The sequence below is a fragment of the Pongo abelii genome, chromosome 1 (assembly GCF_028885655.2).
Source record: "Pongo abelii isolate AG06213 chromosome 1, NHGRI_mPonAbe1-v2.0_pri, whole genome shotgun sequence".
Lineage (NCBI taxonomy): Eukaryota > Metazoa > Chordata > Mammalia > Primates > Hominidae > Pongo > Pongo abelii.
In genome coordinates this window covers 88,994,744-89,016,074 of record NC_071985.2, presented here as the reverse complement: position 1 = coordinate 89,016,074, position 21,331 = coordinate 88,994,744, and the positions used below count along the sequence as shown (strand labels likewise).

The following is a 21,331-nucleotide window of genomic DNA, read 5'->3' as shown; positions in this document are numbered from 1 at the left end:
TGACAAGATTCTGGAAGATCCTGGGGGACTGGAAATAATGTTATGGTTATTTTTAGAAAACAATATTTTTACCTTGTCATTACTGGGCTACGGAGGCTATGATTTTAACCATTTTTGAAAAATAGGGTAACATTTGAATTCAGCAGTTTCATATTACATCACTCCCATTTTGTATATCAGTATTTCTGAAAGATTTCCGGAACAGTGCATATGTTTCTTCTATTAGCTCTTTCAGTCATGGGATTTGATTCATCTGGTCCCAGAGCCCCAAGTGTGTTTGGAATCTTCCAATTTCCTCACCTCTTTAGGTTTTCAAGTCTTTCAGATCAATATTTGTTCTGTCTTTTTCATGCTGATAATCATTCTCTTTGACAAGTGAAATAGTTGTGCAGTCTGTTTCACACTCTTGTCATCAATTAGCATAAAATTGTTCATCCCAGTTAGGAGGCTCTCTGTGTCAGAATACAATTTTAAAAGCTCTTTTTTGTTGTCCTTGAAATTTTTGCAAGCCTCAGCTCATTCTGGGTTTCGGTCTCCTGATTCTTCTTACCAAATTATGCCATCATTCTCTGTCCTTGGTTATGTGGCTCTTCTTCCACCTTTTGTATTTCTCTTGTTAAATCTGAGTTGATCAGAGTGGTATCTAGTTAGTATTAATATTTTTAATTTATTTGAGAATACTCCTTTCTTACTATGACCATTTTCATTATGTAGGCAGAATTTTCTTTTGAGATCTTTTTAACCTCCTTATTTCTCTTCAAAGTGTTGACGATATGGTTTGATTTTGCTTAGTATTCTTTGTCTAAGCTAACATTCCAAGATGAGAATTAGCTTTCTTTAGAGACTCTTGTTCTTTCCATTTTACCCACCAGTTCTCTCTTGAGCATGAGAACTAGGTCTAGAATAACAATGTTGGTTGTCCTTCAATGGAAAGGTGATGATTCGTAATTTAAAAAGGGGTTTGATGACAAAAAGTATTTCAGAACTACTGTGGATTAAGAAATATATACTAAATCCAGAAGATTGGATATAAAAATTTGGGATAGGTAATTTATTAGGAAATAAGTGGTATGTTCAGTTTGGATATTTTGGGGCATATAATAAGGGAGGATTCAAGGATGACCATGTATTATATGCAACTGTGGATAAATGAAACTCAGGTTTTCTTCCATCAGAGTTATACCTGGAGAAATAGAGGGACCCAGGTGGTATTACAGTGATTACTTTCTTTCTTTTTTCTTTTTTTTGAGATGGAGTCGCCCTCTGTCGCCCAGACTGGAGTGCAGTGGCGTGATCTCCATTTATGCCAAACTCCGCCCCCTGGATTCAAGTCATTCTGCTGCCTCAGCCTCCCAAGTAGCTGGGATTACAGGCATGCACCACCATGCCTGGCTGATTTTTGTATTTTTATTAGAGACGGGGTTTCACCGTGTTGGCCAGACTGGTCTCGAACGCCTGACCTCGTGATCCACCTGCCTCAGCCTCTTAAAGTGCTGGGATTACAGGCGTGAGCCACCGTGCCCGGCCTATAGTGATTACTTTCTAATTGTATCAACTGTATTTATTTATTTAGAGGCATGGTCTCTGTCTCTCTCTCCCCAACCCGGGCTGTAGTACAGTGGCACAGTCATAGCTCACTGCAACCTGGAGTTCCTGGCCTCAAGCGACCTTCTCACTTCAGTCTCCCAAGTAGCTGGGACCACAGGCCTCTGCCACCACACCCAGCTAATTTTTTTTTTTTTTTTTTTTGGTAAAGATGGGATCTCGTTATATTGCCTAGGTTGGTCTTGAACTCCTGAACTCAACAGCCCCCGCCTTGGCCTCCCAAAGTACTAGGATTACAGGTGTGAGCCACCATGCCAGCTCCAACTTTAATGAGTGTCTTTGACCCATGTTTCTCCTTGCGAAAGGAGTTTTGAGTTATAATCATTTTTTTTTTCTCAGCCCTATCAGTGATGCAGTCTGGTAAAGGTAGGGATCCTTCTCCATAAATCAGTTTTGTTTTTTCTTTATTTTTTTAACCTAATCCTGATACAGGTTTTGTTTTTTTTTTTGAGACAGAATTTCGCTCTTGTTGCCCAGACTGGAGTGCAATGGTGCGATCTTGGCTCACCGCAACCTCCGCCTCCTGGATTCAAGCAATTTTCCTGCCTCAGCCTCCTGAGTAGCTGAGATTACAGGCATGCGCCATCACACCTAGCTAATTTTGTATTTTCAGTAGAGACGGGGTTTCTCCATGTTGGTCAGGCTGATTGCAAACTCCTGACCTCAGGTGATCCACCTGCCTTGGCCTCCCAAAGTGCTGGGATTATAGGCGTGAGCCACCACGCCTGGCCCAGGTTTGTATTTTTAAAGTAAAAAGTGGAAACACGGCCGGGCGCAGTGGCTCACACCGGTAATTCCAGTACTTTGGGAGGCCGAGGCGGGCGGATCATGATGTCAGATCAAGACCAGCCTGGCTAAGGTGATGAAACCCCTTTACTAAAAATACAAAAATTAGGCGGACCTGGTGGCAGGCACCTGTAATCCCAGCTACTCAGGAGGCTGAGGCAGGAGAATCTCTTGAACCCAGGAGGCAGAGGTTGCAGTGAGCTGAGATCGTGGCATGGCACTCCAGCCTGGGTGACAGAGCAAGACTCTGTTCCGGGGGTTAAAAAAAAAAAGTGAAAAGACAGGAATGCAAAAGCTGGTGTTTTTTTGTTTTTTGTTTTTTGTTTTTTGTTTTTTTCAGAAAATACTACCTATTCAGGAGAATCGCTTGAACCCGGGAGGCGGAGGTTGCAGTGAGCTGAAATCATGCCATTGCCAGCCTGGGCAACAGAGCGAGACTCTGTCTCAAAAAAAAAAAAAGAAAAACAAGTGCCTATTTCAGAATTAGTTTATATTTTTGCCAAGATAGACTCTCTATTATGGTGTCATCTTTTCCTTTTTAAAATTGTCTTTGTGTGTTTCTTTACAGCTGGTCTCTTCCCATGGCGATGTCCATCTGCCACCGTGGCACTGGTATTGCTTTAAGTGCAGGTATGTATATGTGTTTTTACACACACACATGTGCTTCTTTGAAAAACTTGGCTGTTTCATTGGTCCTAGTCTCTGCCTCCTTTGAAACTCAGCACTTGATTTAGACGGAACAGTAAGTCTCTTAAGTGTATTGTTCATTCATCCCTTTAACAATTAATTATGAGTTTGCACTGTGCTCAGATTCTTTTCTTCTTTTTTTTCTTTTTGAGACAGAGTCTCACTCTGTTGCCCAGGCTGGAGTGCAGTGGTGCGATCTCGGCTCACTGCAACCTTCGCCTCCTGGGTTCCAGCGATTCTCCTCCCTCAGCCTCCCGAGTAGCTGGGATTACAGGCGTGTGCCACCACGCCTGGCAAAATTTTTGTATTTTTAGTAGAGATGGAGTTTCACCATGTTAGCCAGGATGGTCTTGATCTGACCTCATGATCTGCCCGCCTCAGCCTTCCAAAGTGCTGGGATTACAGACATGAGCCACCGTGCCTGGCCCAGATTAGTTTCTTAGCAAATTTTTAAACCATTCCCTAGCACTTCCTGATATCATGTTTATTGAAATTATAGAGAGCAGAGAAATTTAATAGAGATGGGCTGGCTGACTGATCATTGATGAAACACAGTCCAAGATAAATCATCAACCTTATTTTTCCAGAAGCTCAGTTTTAGCACCCATTCTTATCACCTAGACGTGCTCAGTCCCCCAAAGACTAGCTCACTAACCAGTCTCACAATCTTTATTTATTTTATTTTTTTATTAAGTATTTATTGATCATTCTTGGGTGTTTCTCGGAGAGGGGGATATGGCAGGGTTATAGGATAATAGTGGAGAGAAGGTCAGGAGATAAACACATGAACAAAGGTCTCTGGTTTTCCTAGGCAGAGGTCCCTGCGGCCTTCTGCAGTGTTTGTGTCCCTGGGTACTTGAGATTAGGGAGTGGTGATGACTCTTAAAGAGCATGCTGCCTTCAAGCATCTGTTTAACAAAGCACATCTTGCACCGCCCTTAATCCATTTAACCCTGAGTTGACACAGCACGTTTCAGAGAGCATGGGGCTGGGGGAAAGGCCATAAATCAACAGCATCCCAAGGCAGAAGAATTTCTCCTAGTCACAACAAAATGGAGTCTCCTATGCCCACCTCTTTCTTCACAGACACAGCAACAATCTGATCTCTCCTTCCTTTCCCCACACTTCCCCCCCTTCTTTTCAACAAAACCACCATAGTCCTCATGGCCCGCTCCTGATGGTCGCTGTCTCTTCGGAGCTGTTGGGTACACCTCCCAGACAGGGCAGCCGGGCAGAGGTGCTCCTCACCTCCCAGACAGGGCGGCCGGGCAGAAGCGCTCCTTACTTCCCAGACGGGGCGGCCGGGCAGAGGCGCTCCTCACCTCCCAGACGGGGCGGCTGGGCAGAGGCGCGCCTCACTTCCTCCCAGACGGGGTGGCAGCCAGGCAGAGGCGCTCCTCACCTCCCAGACAGGGCGGCCGGGCAGAGGCGCTGCTCACTTCCCAGACCATGGGCGGCCGGGCAGAGGCGCTCCTCACTTCCCAGAAGGGGCGGCCGGGCAGAGGTGCTCCTCACATCCCAGACGATGGGCGGCTGGGCAGAGACGCTCCTCACTTCCTAGACGGGGAAGATTACAGCGGAGGCTGTAATCTTAGCACTTTAGGGGGCCAAGGCAGGCGGCTGGGAGGTGGAGGTTGTAGTGAGCCGAGATCACGCCACTGCACTCCAGCCTGAGCAACATTGAGCATTGAGTGAGCGAGACTCCATCTGCAATCCCAGCACCTCGGGAGGCCGAGGCGGGCAGATCACTCGAGGCCAGGAGCTGGAGACCAGCCCGGTCAACAAGACGAAACCCCGTCTCCACCAAAAATACAAAAACCAGTCAGGCGTGGCGGCGCACGCCTGCAATCCCAGGCACTGGGCAGGCCGAGGCAGGAGAATCACAGGAGCCCGAGGCAGGGAGGTTGCAGCGAGCCAAGATCATGGCAGTACAGTCCAGCTTTGGCAACAGAGGGAGACCGAAAAAAGAAGGAGAGGGAGATGGAAGAAAGGGGAGAGGAGGGAGAGGGAGGGGGAGGGGGAGGGGACAAAATCTTGATTTACAGACCAGAATGTCTATTTATTCATTTATATAATATGAACTGCAGCTACAGAGTGAATTATATACTGGACTTAGATAATTAGTACATCCTTTTTAGGTAGGAAGGTTTATTATGTGGAGTGCAGATTATGATCAGTTTTCTGGGATCTGATGTATCTTTTCACAGTAGAGATATACTTTACAAGAGGGTCAACTAAACTTAAAAATTATGTTTGGCTGGTACTGGAGACGTAGACATTTTTGCTTTTTTATTTTTATGTATTTATTTTCTCACAAGAATGTGCATGTAACATATTTTTACTTTTTTAGCTTTCCTTTATTTAGCCTTATAGCATACTTTGCTCTCCTACCCCCACCAAAAACAGAAACAAAAACTAGATTATATTCCCTAGATACACGCTCTTAAAGCATTCTGGTTTTTCTTTCATAATCATAGTTGTAATTTACTTGTTCATTGTTGTTCTTCCTTACTGGATTGTCTGTTCCCTGAGGGCTTAAACTGCGTCTGTCTGTATTTTTAATTATCTAGTAGGGTACCTAGAATGCAGTAGATAATTTAGTAAATATTTGGTGAATACAAAATGAATACCACTCTCTTTTTTTTAAATGTGTTTTATATATTTCTGTCCTAAATTTCTATTCCATTTATAATCATATTTTTTGGCTCTAGAAGTATCTTATTTTGGTCCCCTGCATACTGACTATAATAACTACCTAACTAGTATTGTATTTCAACTGGCATTTCTGTGTGATGTGATTACTAGTTTAGCTGAAAGCTATTCAGTTCAGTGGGAGCCAGAAGAGGTTATTGGACATGAGAGTGCTGCATAGGTAAATCTGAGTTTGTTCTCTATTAGTCTCCTTGAGACATTGGGGGAACTTGTGTTCTCTCCCAGCAAAGGTGATCTAGCCCTTATATATCCACAGGGAGAACAGGTGCAAACTAGGAGTAGTGGAGTGCTTTCTAAAAGAAATGCTCCAATGAACTGTTAGCACATACTCAACAAGACTTCTGTTCCAAGTTGATAGTCCTAGGACCTTTGCTGGCAAAGGAAAATGAGCTTATGACTTAGAACAGTGTGTAAATCCCTGCTGTGTGTACAAACTTTTCTCTCCTGTGGATAGTTCCTGGTATGTCTTTTTTTTTTTTTTTTGAGACAGAGTTTCACTCTTGTTGCCCAGGCTGGAGTGCAATGCACAGTCTTGGTTCACTGCAACCTCATGAGACCAGCCTCCCGGGTTCAAGCTATTCTCCTGCCTCAACCTCTCAAGTAGCTGAGATTACAGGTGCCCACCACCATTCCCTGCTAATTTTTGTGTTTTTGGTAGAGATGGGATTTCTGAACTCCTGATCTCAGGTAATCTGCCCGCCTCGGCCTCCCAAAGTGCTGGGGTTACAGGCGTGAGCCACTGTGCCTGGCCCCTTGGTATGTCTTTAACCTCATCCTAGGGAATAAAAGGAAATATCTTGCCTAGAATCGGTATGAACTTATATACCTGAGAGACAGAAGCCCCACTGTTTTACCTTATGTAAAGCTCTGTCTGTGCCCCTCCGTCTCGTCTCTTTTGGTACTTTAGCCTGGGAGCAATGCCTAAGTTTTATTCATCACATCAGGCATCATTACAGTCTTGCCAGGAGATGGCCCATTTGTACAGAGTAGAGCAGATGGCAACCTTCAGGTCCTAGCCTGTAAGTGTGCTCTTGCTCCAGAAATTTGATGCCAAATAGAGCTGTTGAGGTAGGAAAGGGAGTTTCTATTGACTTTTGCTTTGTTGAAGCGGTGGTGGTATTGGAAAAGTGCTCCTGTTTCTGTCTTCTGAGACCCTGAAGGATCTCTCCTAGGCTTCTGTAGACTGTTTTTAACTGACGTGGTCATTAGTAGGGCCAGTGGCTCTAGTGTAGGGATCCTGTATTTAAGGAGCTGCTGATGAGACATTGGCAGAAATTATCTGAATCTAAGCCTCTGCTATTTGCAATCTCATATGTGTGTGTGTATATATTTATATATGTCCATTTATAGACATATATGTAGTTTTGTCGATAAGGATAGAGACTCCTATCTAAGATCTGATGCCATCATTTCTGTTCTTTTTCATTCCTTTGGTTGGTAAAGGGATGATGGAATCAAGGTATAAGGATGATTTGTGTTGTTAGGAATCCATATGTAGTTCCTGGTTTTTAACCTGCTTGCACTGAACTGGTGGGGATGATAGGGTAAATCTCAAGATTAGGCTATTCTAACTGTAGATTGATAATCACTTTTATTTCTGCTTACTTAGAATAAGAAATTTTTAGATTGATTTGGAATTTCTAGATGAATGCTTTCTACTCAGTTTGGTGATATTGATGAACAGATTTAATCCTAAAAATCACTGAAAGAACAAGAGCAGTTTATTTATTAGGCTGTAGTTTCCCTTATTATCTCAGTATATTTGTCACCACTAAATGAATAAAAGATACTGACTTTTTTATAGACTATAATGATAAAAAAAAAATTCATTTGTATTCATGGCTAAAATTGAATATTTTTCACAACTGAAAAATTATTTGGGCAGGGTGCAGTGATTCACACCTGTAATCCCAGCACTTTGGGAGGCCGAGGCAGGAGGATTTCTTGAGCCCAGGAATTTGAGACCATCCTGGGCAACATATCAGGATCCAGCACTTTGGGAGGCCGAGGTGGGCGGATCACGAGGTCAGGAGATTGAGACCATCCTGGCTAACATGGTGAAACCCCGTCTCTACTAAAAAAATACAAAAAAAATTAGCCGGGCATGGCAGCAGGCACCTGTAGTCCCAGCTACTCGGGAGGCTGAGGCAGGAGAATGGTGTGAACCCAGGAGGCGGAGCTTGCAGTGAGCTGAGATTGTGCCACTGCACTCCAGCCTGGGCGACAGAGCGAGACTCCGTCTCAAAAAATAAAATAAAATAAAAAATTAGCCTGGAATGGTGGCATGCATCTATAGTCTCAGCTACTAGGGAGGCTGATGTAGGGAGGATTGCCCAGGAATTCAAGGCTGCAGTGAGCTATCACTGTGCCACTGCACTCCAGCCTGATGACAGCAAGACCCTATCTCAAAAAAAAGAAAAAGAAAAAAGTTGCTTTTTTTTCTGTCTTTACCCCTTTGAATGGTGGCCTTGCATTCATCAGCATATGTCCTGTTTTTCCCAAACTTTCTCTCCTAATTCCGTGATAGAATATAGTAGCTGTTTTCTATAGAGTAGAAGTTAAGTATAACTACAGCATTTTCTTCAAATGTTGAAGGTCCCTCCATCAAAATCATAAAGGAATAGGTTTTTGCCAGGTGGATGACTTAAGCAAATTACCCAATTCTCTAAACCTCAGCTTATTCCTTATAAAATGGGTATATTAATAATGCCTATCTCAGAATTCATGGGATTTCAAGAAACTTTATGCTCTGGGTGTTGCTTTATGGAAACAAGGATGAGAAACATGATACATTTAATAGCAACTGTCTCTTAGAAGGTAATGTGCCCTGGACCGAATGGCAAGAGAAATTGGATCATTTGTTCCGAAATGAAGTCAGTTCCAGCAACTGTGATCTTTGCATTCTTGTGGCCCTAGTCCCATCCATTTTTCACACAACAGCAAGAAAAATCTTTTGAAAATAAATGGAATCATGTCACTCCCTTCTTTAGACTCTCCTAATGACTATGTTCACTTTAGCACTTAGATTAAAATTCAAATATCCGCCATGGCCTTTGCCCTGCCAGCTCTGGCTCTTCCCTGACTCATTCCTGCCATTTCTCCCTTTGCTTACTGTGCTCCAGCCACACTGGTGTTTGAATTCATTGGAACAGGCAAAATTATTTCCTACCTGAGAGGCATTGGATGTTTTGTTTCTTTAGTCTGAAATGCCCACCCTGACCTCTTGCTGCACTGTGCTTGGTTAGTTCTTTCTTATCCTTTACATCTTAGCAAAATGTTAACTCAAAGAGCACTTTGCTTACCACCATATTTAAAGTACAAGCTTTCTTATTTCTGTTTTACAGTACTCTATTCCTTCATAGTTCTTATTGTGCTGTGTTGTTTCTTTCAAAGCTTTTATTACACAAGTTGTAATTATTTTATTTGATTTTATTTTTGAGACAGAGTCTCGCTTTTCTGCCCAGGCTATAATGCAGTGGCACGATCTTGGCTCACTGCAACCTCCGCCTCCCGGGTTCACACCATTCTCCTGCCTCAACCTCCTCAGAAGCTGGGACTACAGGCGCCTGCCACCACGCCTGGCTAATTTTTGTATTTTTAGTAGAGACGGGGTTTCACCGTGTTAGCCAGGATGGTCTCGATCTCCTGACCTTGTGATCCGCCTGCCTCGGCCTCCCAAAGTGTTGGGATTACAGGCATGAGCCACCGCGCCTGGCAGTTGTAATTATTTTATTTGCTAACTTTTTATAAATCTGGGGGTTTTTTGTTTTTGTTTTTTGTGTTTTTTTTTTTGAGACAGAGTCTCGCTCTGTTGCCCAGGCTGGAGTGCAGTGGCGCGATCTCAGCTCACTGCAGCCTCTGCCTCCAAGGTTCAAGCAATTCTTCTGCCTCAGCCTCCCGGGTAGCTGGGATTACAGGCACCCACTACCATGCACGGCTAATGTTTGTATTTTTAGTAGAGACAGGGTCTCACTATTTGGCCAGGCTGGTCTCGAACTCCCGACCTCAAGTAATCTGCCCGCCTCGGCCTCCCAAAGTGCTGGGATTACAGGCGTGAGCCACTGCGCCCAGCCAAATCTGTATCTTTTATTAGACTGTAAAGTCTTCAAAGAGTGGATACTCCATCTATGTTATTTACCATTCATACCCTCTAGCACTCAATAGGTGCTTAGAAAATCTTTATTTACTAAATGAACATACCCATGTAAATCACTTTGCTTATAGTGGTCACTTAGAAGTGTTCATTTTTCCTACCTTCTAATTAACCTCCTGTTACACATTAGAAATTAGATAGGGATAATATATAGTCTCTGCTCTCAAGGATAGAGGAATCTAAGGAGTAAGACAAATATTTATAATGCACTGTGATAGCTTTTTTTTTTTTTGAGACCGTTTCGCTTTTGTTGCCCAGACTGGAGTGCAATAGCGTGATCTCAGCTCACCACAACTCTGCCTCCCAGGTTCAAGTGATTCTCCTGCCTCAGCCTCCTGAGTAGGTGGGATTACAGGCATGCACCACCACGCCTGGCTAATTTTGTATTTTTAGTAGAGGCAGGATTTCTCCATGTTAGTCAGGCTGGTCTCAAACTCCCGACCTCAGGTGTTCTGCCTGCCTTGGCCTCCCAAAGTGCTGGGATTACAGGTATGAGCCACCGTGCTCGGCCATGATAGCTTTTTAATAAGAGATATGAGACCCCAGAGGAGAAACCAACAAATACAGTTGTCCCTTATTATCTGTTGGAGATTGGTTCCAGGATTCCTCCTCAGATACCAAAATCTACAGATACTCAAGTCCCTTATATAAGAGGATGTGGTATTTGGATATATCTTATGTACATCATATGCTTAAAATCATCTCTAGATTACTTATAATACCTAATACAATGTAAACGCTATGTAAATAGTTATATTGTTTATGGAATAATGACAAGAAAAAAAAAGTCTGTACTTTTTCAGTATAGATAAAACCATTGATTTCCCCCACCCAATATTTTCAATCCACAGTTAGTTGTATATCCACAGATGCAGAATCCATGGATGCAGAATTCAGGACACAGAGTTGACAGCACTCTGAGGGAGTTAGAAGGCTTGAAAGAAGCGTGAACAGGAGAGTTTGTGAAGAGGAGGTAGAAGAGGGCATTCCAACAGAGAAATTCTTTTATGGAAAGGCATAGGGATTGGAAATCTCCTGGATCATTGGATAATTATGACGAGGTCTGTTTCTTTTTTTCCTTTTTTTTTGAGATGGAGTCTCGCTCTGTCACCCAGGCTGGAGTGCAGTGGCATGATTTCAGCTCACTGCAACCTCCGCCTCCCAGATTCGAGAAATTCTCTTCCTCAGCCTTCCGAGTAGCTGGAATTACAGGCACCTGCCACCATGCCAAGCTAATTTTTTTTGTATTTTTAGTAGAGATGGGGTTTCAACATCTTGGCCAGGCTGGTCTTGAACTCCTGACCTCGTGATCCACCTATCTCGGCCTCCTGAAGTGCTGGGATTACAGGCATGAGCCACCACACCCGGCTGAGGTCTGTTTCTTAAGAATGGTGTTTATGGGGCCAGGCGCGGTGGCTCACACCTGTAATCCCAGCACTTTGGGAGGCCGAGGCAGGTGGATCACAAGGTCAAGAGATGGAGACCAACCTGGCCAACATGGTAAAACCCCATCTCTGCTAAAAATATAAAGATTAGCTGGGCATGGTGGCGTGTGCCTGTAGTCCCAGATACTCGGGAGGCTGAGGCAGGAGAATTGCTTGAACCTAGGAGGCAGAGGTTGCAGTTAGCCAAGATCACGCCACTGCACTCCAGCCTGGCAACAGAGTGACACTCTGTCTCAAAAAATAAAAAAAGAATGATGTTTATGGGAGAAGTGACAGAAGATAAGGCTAGAAAGTGGGCCAAATGGTGAAGGACTTTGACTGCCATGCTGTAGACCATGAAAAGCCATTAAAAGTTCATGTTCTCTTTTGTTCCAGTAACAGGACAAGCTGGCCTCCTGGATAAATACAAAATAAGTTATTTATTTTAACTATGGAGATTTTATGGCTAATATATAAATTTTAAAAAGCATGTTGACACTAGTTTGACTTTAAAATAGAATTTATTAAAAAGGAACTTGACAATTTTTGTTTGTTTGTTTTTTTGAGATGGAGTCTTGCCCTGTCGCCCAGGCTGGAGTGCAATGGTGCCATTGTGGCCCACTGCACTTCTGTCTCCTCCTGGGTTCAAGCAATTCTCCTGCTTCAGCCTCCCAAGTAGCTGGGACTACAGGCATCTGCCACCATGCCTGGCTAATTTTTGTATTTTTAGTAGAGACGGGGTTTCATCATGTTGGCCAGGCTGGTCTTGAACTCCTGAGCTCAAGTGATCTGCCTGCCTCTGCCTCCCAAAGTACTGGGATTACAGGCATGAGCTACTGCGCCTGGCCTGCAATGTTTTAAAAGGTTGAAAGAGGAGACTAATAGCACTCTTACATTGCTTAGGTTCCATAAAGATTAAAATACTCTGGGCTGGGTGCGGTAGCTCATGGCTGTAATCCCAGCACTTTGGGAGGCCGAGGCGGGTGTATCACCTGAGATCAGGAGTTTGAGACCAGCCTGGCCAACGTAGTGAAACCCCATCTCTACTAAAAATACAAAAAAAAAAAAAAATTAGCCAGTTGTGGTGGCGCATGGCTATAATCCCAGTTACTTGGGAGGCTGAGCCAGGAGAATTGATTGAACCTGGAAGGCAGAGGTTGCAGTGAGCTAGGATCGCACCAGTGCACTCCAGCCTGGGTGACAGAGCGAGACTCTTGTCTCAAAAGTAAATAAATAAATAAATAAAAATAAATAAATACTCAGGATTTTTCATAGTGACGGAAAAAGTCTACTTGACTTTTTCCTATAAAAGTCTAGTTGAAATTAGGTACATGCCTTGAGAATGGCAGATAGCTGAAGTTGCAATAATGAATGAGTCTAGGAAATCATAAATAACAAGATAAAACATACAACATAAAGCATGAGATTGAGAAGAGAGAATAAAGATACTAAACAACAGATATTTTAAGCTTTGAACCAATATATACAGATATTCATGTATCTGTATATGAATTGTACAATTAGTTTGAATGGATATAAGAATGGTCCTGCATGTTTTGGGTAGTCTTTAAAAACAGAGTCAGGCCAGGTGCTGTGGCTCACACTTGTAAACCCCGCACTTTGGGAGACCAAGGCAGGTGGATCGCTTAAGACCAGGAGTTTGAGAACAGCCTGGCTAACATGGCAAAATCCCATCTCTACTAAAAATACAAAAAATTAGCTGAGTGTAGGTGGCACATTGCTGTAATGTGGGCTACTTGGGAGACTGAAGCATGAGAATCGCTTGAACCTAGGAGGCAGAGGTTGCAGTGAGCCGAGATCATGCCACTGCACTCTAGCCTGGGTGACAGAGCGAGACTTCATCTCAAAAATAAAAATAAATAAAAATCAAAAATAAAATAAAAACAGAGTCAGATGGAAGAATCAGAACTTTCGTGAGAGATTGCCTGAGTTTGTAGGCAAACGTGCTGCTCAGGCAGGTAGCCTATTCTCTAGAAAAGCCAAAAGATTTACAGATTCCTAAAGTAACTGATGGGCTTTGAAAATGACTGTGTTTTTCTTCTGTCATGAGATGGGATATTAGTTATTGATTCTTAAATATCATCTGTTATACTTTAGAAATCCTGATTATTCCAGACTGAGTGTAGAAAAAGTGAAAAAAGTGCAGATTTTGGAATGAGACAGATCTGAGTTCAATTCTGTCACTAACTGTGAGACCTTACCTTGAAAAAGTTATTTGTCACCACACCTGCCACCAAGCCTCAGTATTTTTGTCCACAAATTTGGATAATACCTTTTTTTTCTCTTTAGTTAAAAAAATTTTTTTTGAGACCGAGTTTCACTCTTGTCTCCCAGGCTGGAGTGCAGTGACATAATCTCGGCTCACTGCAACCTCCGCCTCCTGGGTTCAAGTGATTCTCCTGCCTCAGCTTCCCCAGTAGCTAGGATTACAGGCACACGTCACCATGCTTGGTTAATTTTGTATTTTTAGTAGAGACAGGGTTTCACAATGTTGGCCAGGCTAGTCTCGAACTCCTGACTGCAGGTGCTCCACCTGCCTCAGCCTCCCAAAGTGCTAGGTTTACAGGGGTGAGCCATGTACCTGGCCTAGTTTTTAAACAGTTTTTTAAAAATAGAGATGAGGTTTCACAGTGTTGCCCAGGCTGATCTCAACTCCTAAACTCAAGCGATCCACCTACTTTGGCCTCCCAAAGTGCTGGGATTACAGGCATGAGCCACCATGCTCAGCCTGGATAATACCTTTTTGCTGTGTATGGGGGCAACAGTTATAATTTAGAGAGCTTAAAACTAGTATAAATTCTTTCACAGTGGATATGATTTGCTCTCCATTTGAGAAAAAGAAAAGTTTATGCATGTCACTGAGTAATGTAGTGTAGCTTAAAACATTAACAAAAGTTCCAGACTCATAAAAACATATGCATTAAATATGTACAATTTTTTCATGTTTCAATTATACTCAATAAAGGTATTTTTTAAAAAAAATCAAAGATAGCCCAAATGTGTTAGAGACATAAGACCAGAATGTGATTGAAATTAAGTAAGGCAATAATTCAGTTGGTAGTGTTATATTCTTTCTCAGGATACAAACTGGCAGCCTGTGGGCCATGTTTGGTCAACAGATGTACTTTGTTTCTTTGTGCTGTGATGAAAAGAAATGGAATTTGCATTTAGGTGGAACATACATACTTCCCCTTTCCAGCAGTTTTCTATGAGCAGCACTAGTCTATATGGCCTTAATTGCCTTATACTCTGCTTGATTCACACATCCGTTTGGCTCCTTAGGCATTTGAGTTTGACCTGCCTCTTGGGAGGGGCAAAGAATGAGATGAGTGGTGGTGACAGTAAGAGGGAAATGGGTAATCAGAAACAAAAAAGGAAAAAAGAGAAGGCCAAGGAACCAGATATTCAGTGTTTATTCTCTAGAGTCCAAAGGAGAGAGGCATTGAACCTGGAAGGCACAGATTATCCAGTCAGTGGAGAAGTGTGTGTGGTGCACGTGTGATTCCGGTTTATTCAGCCTCGCCTTAACTTGGTCTAAATGACATTTCTGTCAAAATCATTTCCTCCATTTGCTCTAATCTGCTAATTTTTAATTTGGCTTTCTGGGTCTTGGATTTTGGTTATTAGAAGAGGTTTTGCTGTCTATCTTCTATACTTTAGTCTCTTGTAATTTTGACAAGCCTGAAGGTAGGCCTTGGGCTGTAGAAAATGCACCAAGAGTTCTTGTCATCTTTGAGATCTCTTGAGAGATCTTGTAGTTACTTTTCACTCTGCTACATCATCATTTCTTTTTCTACTTAAAATAATGCCTGTTAAGGATTATAAAAATTAAATACTGTATATGAAATTCCTAATACAGGCTTGGTGGTGATTATTATTTACATTAATAATCAGAATAGTTAATCTTATACCTCCCAGAAAATGTGTGATATTTGTAGTTAAAAAAGTCCTTCTCAGCCCTTCCTATTTCACAACTGCTGACTGCTACATCTTAGTCCTTGCATTACCAAGTTGGGATGACCTGGCAAAACTCTTACCAGAAGAGAAAATGCTTCTCAGAAATGCTTTACTTTACCTCAGTACATGAGTACTCTTGACCTCAAGAGAGGTTGTGGGGAAGCAGATGGGCAGAATACATCATGATGAGATTAGTGTGACAACACTGTAAATAAAAGAACAGTTATGTGCTGTCACCCTGAGTTTTAATCATCAGTTGGACAGCTTCATGAAGCCTCTTTTAGATGTTTTCTTTTCATTTGCTGTGACATCTGCAGGGGCTTGCTAGGAAGAAGTGTCTGAAAGAGCTTATGATGACTTCTGGAAGTGACAATAGGACTTGCTGGCAGTCTGCATAGTTACATATATAGGACTTAACTGGGGTGGAGCCAGCAGGAACTGGTCTTGGCAGTCAAGAAAAAGCACTATTTAATTTTTCTCAGTGATTAGATAGGACAACTTCAGTGGCTTTATTTTCCCAATTGAAATTGTTTAGCTGTTAGAGGACTCTCTGAGGCACTCAGATTCTAGGAGTGGGGTCAGTTTCCTGATTCCCAATATACTGAACATCAGAGGAGAATTCAGAAAATCTCATATTTAATTCTCATATGTTTTTCACTTGTAATGATGAAAGCTTTGGCTAAAGTAGCTTTCAATTGAATTAACTGATTAATATTCCTGTTTGAAGAGGTAGAGCCTTTTTTGAAAATTAGTGAGACAGCCAGCCAAAATGATCTCTCTCCTGATTATATCTGGGTTGGAATCTGGTAATAATCCCAGATCTCCTTGACCTCCCAGAGATTTGTATAAAAAATTTTTTTCCTGATTACAAGAACATATTACCAAGAATGAAAATATTATAGAAATATATACTTAGAAAAGTTGCCCGTAATCCCATCAGTCAGAAATAACCACTATTCTGTGTATATCCAGAGACTGTATCATTTTATGTTTTTTGTTTAAGGACTCAACCCATCAGAAAAATACCACCTAATTCAAATACAACTATTGCTATAGCCATTATTTACTAAACATTTACATAATTATTTAACCCTCATAATAATCTGAGAAACAGGAGTATCTTCATTTAAGAGCTTAAGAAACTGAAGTGGCCGAGGCGGGTGGGAGGCCAAGGCGAGTGGATCACCTGAGGTCAGGAGTTTGAGACTAGCCTGGCTAACGTAGTGAAACCTCGTCTCTACTAAAAATACAAAAAAATTAGCCGGGTGTGGTGGCACACACCCGTAGTCCCAGCTACTCGGGAGGCGGAGACAGGAGAATTGCTTGAACCTGGGAGGCGGAGTTTGCAGTGGGCTGAGATCGTGCCACTGCACTCCAATCTGGGCGACAGAGCGAGACTCCGTCTCAAAGAAAAAAAAAAGAAAAAATAAAAAATTGGTGTGGGGGTGTGTAGTAGTAGAATGATTTTGAGAACATTTGACTTATTTAGAGGCAGTCTTCTCTTTTTGAATTGATTAAACTAATTGACATAATTCTGTATTATTCATAGGAAAACAAAAGCTGAAGACACTGTTATTCACATCCTAGTATTTCCGTGAGTTTTGACTCTCGTAGGTCATTTGAAAGTAGGTGGTGTTATCCTAGGATAACACCATATCAGGGTCTGGTTTTCTGTTGGGTAATATTGGTGTGGGTGGCCATCCCTGGGACTCAGCTGTGAGCCTGCTGTCCTATTTGATGCATAGATCAGGGATGAGTTTGCCCAGATATCTAAGGCATATGTTTGGCTATTGAAGTTTCAGAGCTTTGTGTTGGCACTGAAATTCAAAAGATAGTTTTGAATTTCCTATCAAAACTACCAAAAGAGGGGTTCCTACAGTCTTCTATAATAGCTTATCATCTATCCAGAGTGTCAAAGACTCTGAACCCTCTTGAGTCGTATCTTCCTCCCAAATGTTCATCAGACTGTTTGAGTTCAGGTTACCTCAGTGTCTTCAGTAATTATTTTCATGGTGCTCTTAAGTCAAGGTAAATACCTAACACTTTTGTTTTATTAGTTTGTTAGATCCAAATAGCTTATTTATTTCTTAGCCATTGAGTAGACTTTTTTTTAAAAAATCATCCACATAGGCCGGGCACAGTGGCTGACAACTATAATCCTAGTGCTTTGGGAGGCCAAGGCAGAAGGATCGCTTGAGCCCAGGAGTTAGAGACCAGCCTGAGCAACATAGCAAGACCCCGTCTCTATGAAAAACAAAAGCAAAAACAAAATCATCCACATAAATGGAAAGAAAAAAATATTTTTATTTCATTCTTAAATAACCATACTTTTTTGTTTGTTTGTTTTTGAAACAAGATCTCACTCTCTTACCTGGGCTGGAGTGCAGTAGCACAATCATAGCTCACTGCAGCCTTAACCTGCCAGGCTCAAGTGATCCTCTCCCCTCAGCCTCCCAAGTAGCAGGGACTACAGGTGCACACCATTGTGCCTGGCTAATATTTTTTATTTTTATTTTTATTTTTTGTCTTATTTTTAGTAGAGACAGGGTCTCATTATGTTGCCCAGGCTGGTCTCGAATTCCTGGGCCCGAGCAATCCTCCCACCTCGGCCTCCTAAATTGCTGGGATTACAGGCATGAGCTACCATACCTAGCCAATCATAATTACTTACTAATAGGATGTGTATGCTGTTGGATATTATACAACTCCTCCAACCTTAGAAATCAGATTGGACACTGCCACCCTCATTTCTTGTTCCACAGTGATTTTCACATAGTACTTCATTTTTGCTGAAAACCCAGCTTTGCAAAGATGTGATCATTGAAAGAAATCTGACATCTAATGTTGAAACTGAACTACCTTGAGCTAGTAGTGATTCACATGATGACCAACAGATGTTAAGTATCACTGTGTTTCATTTGAATATGTAAAATATCCTGTAGGACCTGTGAGTTTGCTGTGGTACCCCAGGGCAGCTTGGTGTAGTTTGGAAACCACAGTTCTAGCAATGATCCCAAACTATCAAATCAGGGTCTCCGAGAGTTGTGGTGTGGGTACTCTTTTTTGCTTCCCCAAAATATTTTTTGGTGATTATGGGAAACAACTGGCCTCTTATTTTTTTATTATTTTTTTTTTTAAATTCCCATTTTACAGATGACATCTTATTTCTGTGTGTGTGTGTGTGTGTGTGTGTGTGTGTGTGTGTGTGTGTGTGTGTGTGTGTGTGTGTGTGTGTGTGTGTGTGTGTGTGTGTGTGTGTGTGTGTGTGTGTGTGTGTGTGTGTGTGTGTGTGTGTGTGTGTGTGTGTGTGTGTGTTTTGTTATTTGAGATGGAGCCTCACGCTTCACTCTGTTGCCCAGGCTGGAGTGCAGTGGTGGGATCTCAGCTCACTGCAGCCTCCACCCCCCAGGTTCAAGAGTTTCTCCTGCCTCAGCCTCCCGAGTAGCTGGGACTACAGGTGTGCGCCACCACAACTGGCTAATTTTTGTATTTTTAGTAGAGATGGGGTTTCACCATGTTGCACGGGCTGGTCTCGAACTCCTCACCTCAAATAATCTGCCCACCTTGGCCTCCCAAAGTGTTGGGATTACAGGCATGAGCCACCGTGCCAGCCAAGATAACATCTTATTTCTAATTTGAGTTTCATATTTGTTATACTTGATTTCTCAGTCATTGGTGATCGATAGCCACTGAGCCCCAACAAATAATGCAGCCCTGTCAGACATTAAAATATTCATACTTTTTCTTTCACATAGGGAAATAATCTTCCAAATATATACACATAGCATTTACATGATATCATTATGGTTTTGATTTGCATTTGTCTAATGGCTAATGATGTTAAGCACCTGTTCATGCACTGATTGGCCATTTATTTATCTTCCTTGGAAAGATATCTATTCAGATCCATTTGTCATTTTATTAATTGAGTTGTAAGAGTATTTTATATATTCTGGATAAAAGTCCTCCATGATTTACAAATATTTTCTTCCATTCCTTTGAGTTGTCTTTTTACTTTCTTGATGGTATTATTTGTAGCACAAAAGTTAGTAATTTTGATGAAATCCAATTCATCTGTTTTTTCTTTTGTCATTTATGATTTTGGTGTCATCTGTGAAACCAACTGTCTAATCCAAGATCATGAAGATTTATTTCTATGCTTTCTACTAAGAGTTTTATAGTTTTAGCTCTAGCATTTAGGTCTCTAATTCATTTTAATTTAAATTTTTGTGTTATAGAGATTTGAATGATTTAAAATTTTTTCTCTCTTCAGAGGTAGCAACACTAGAAAATAAAGATAAAAAATGGGCCAGACGCAGTGGCTCATGCTGGTAATCCCAGCACTTTGGGAGGCTGAGGTAGGCGAATCACTTGAGGCCAGGAGTTTGAGACCAGCCTGGCCAACATGGCAAAACCCTGTCTCTACTAAAAATGCAAAAATTAGTGAGGCATGGTGGCATGCATCTATAAGGCCAGCTACTTGGGAAGCTGAGGCACAAGAATCGCTTGAACCCAGGAGGCAGAGGTTGCAGTGAGCTGAGATCACACTACTGCACTCTAGCCTGGGCAACAGAGCGAGACTCTGTCTCAAAAAAAAAAAAAAAAAAAAAGAGAACCTAATTTTTTTTCTCACTCTTCTCTGGACTGAGTACACTGTTTTTACGTTTTCTTAGTTAGATGATAAACTAGATGATATAGCAAGGCTTGACTTCTAAACTGGCAAGTGAAGTTTTTATAGAGAGGGATGTTGAAAGGAGGAATAACATACTAAAACATATAGCACATTTAGTTTATGATGAGATCCCAAGTAGTCTATCTCCCATTATAAACTTGAACATGAGTTTAAATCTTCTCCTTTTCAAGGCCAGGTGCAGTGGCTCACACCTGTAATCTCAGCACTTTGGGAGGTGAAGGTGGGCAGATCACTTGAGGTCAGGAGTTCGAGACTAGCCTGGCCAACTTGATGAAACCCCATCTCTACTAGAAATACAAAAATTAGCTGGGCGTTGTGGTGGGCGCCTGTCATCCCCGCTACTCAGGAGGCTGAAGCAGGAGAATCGCTTGAACTTGGGAGGTGGAGGTTGCAGTGAGCCAAGATTGCACCACTGCACTCCATCCTGGGTGACAGAATGAGACTCTGTCTCAAGAAAAAAAAAAAAAAAAAAAAACTTCTCTATTTTAAAATGGTTTAGAATTGTATGAGGTGCCAGGGGTCCCAGTTTTATGTATCATATTAGTTGTAACTTGTGAGCAGCTGTGACGAGCTACTTGGTTTTCTCCTCAGGGGTCTCTCTTTTTGGCATGTCGGCCCTGTTACTCCCTGGGAACTTTGAGTCTTATTTGGAACTCGTGAAGTCCCTGTGTCTGGGGCCAGCACTGATCCACACAGCTAAGTTTGCACTCGTCTTCCCTCTCATGTATCATACCTGGAATGGAATCCGACACTTGGTAAGTTAATTGGGGATTTGCACATTTTCTCTGTGAAGGGAGTGGGGAGACTGGGAGGATTCTCTCCTTTGTTACTGGGTTTAGTGCTGTTCTTTTTGTTGTTGTTGTTCCCAAGAGTGGAGTCTCGCTCTGTTGCCCAGGCTGGAGTGCAGTGGTGCGATCTCAGCTCACTGCAACTTCTGCCTCCTGGGTTCAAGAGATTCCTGTGCCTCAGCCTCTTAAGTAGTTGGCGTTATAGACCCATGCCGCCACTCCTGGTTAATTTTTGTATTTTTAGTAGAGATGGGGTTTCATCATGTTGGCCAGGCTGGTCTCAAACTCCTGGCCTTAAGTGATCCACCTGCCTCAGCCTCCCAAAGTGCTAGGATTATAGGCGTGAACCACAGCGCCCAGCTAGTGCTGTTCTTAAGGTTAGTTGTGACTCAGAGTCCTCTTGGAGAAAGCCAGACAAGTTCACAAGTTCCCCTGTGCGTTATCTGGCAGTCCTGCTGGTGGTGTAGCTGAGCAATGGTATAGGCCTTAGAGATACTTGCAGGGT

The 21,331-nt window shown here is 42.3% G+C and overlaps 1 protein-coding gene across 3 annotated transcripts in view; it reads left to right on the top strand.

The window, feature by feature from the left end:
- The window catches only part of SDHC (succinate dehydrogenase complex subunit C), a 50,504-nt gene that overhangs the window by 23,325 nt on the left and 5,848 nt on the right, over positions 1-21,331 (top strand). For 2 of the 3 annotated variants that reach the window (XM_024254028.3, XM_024254033.2), the window contains 2 exons: positions 2,960-3,021; positions 20,630-20,793. In XM_024254028.3, the coding sequence (XP_024109796.3) occupies positions 2,960-3,021; positions 20,630-20,793 (226 nt within the window). The remainder of the gene's footprint in view (positions 1-2,959; positions 3,022-20,629; positions 20,794-21,331) is intronic. The other variant, XM_024254035.3, reaches the window with a different exon arrangement.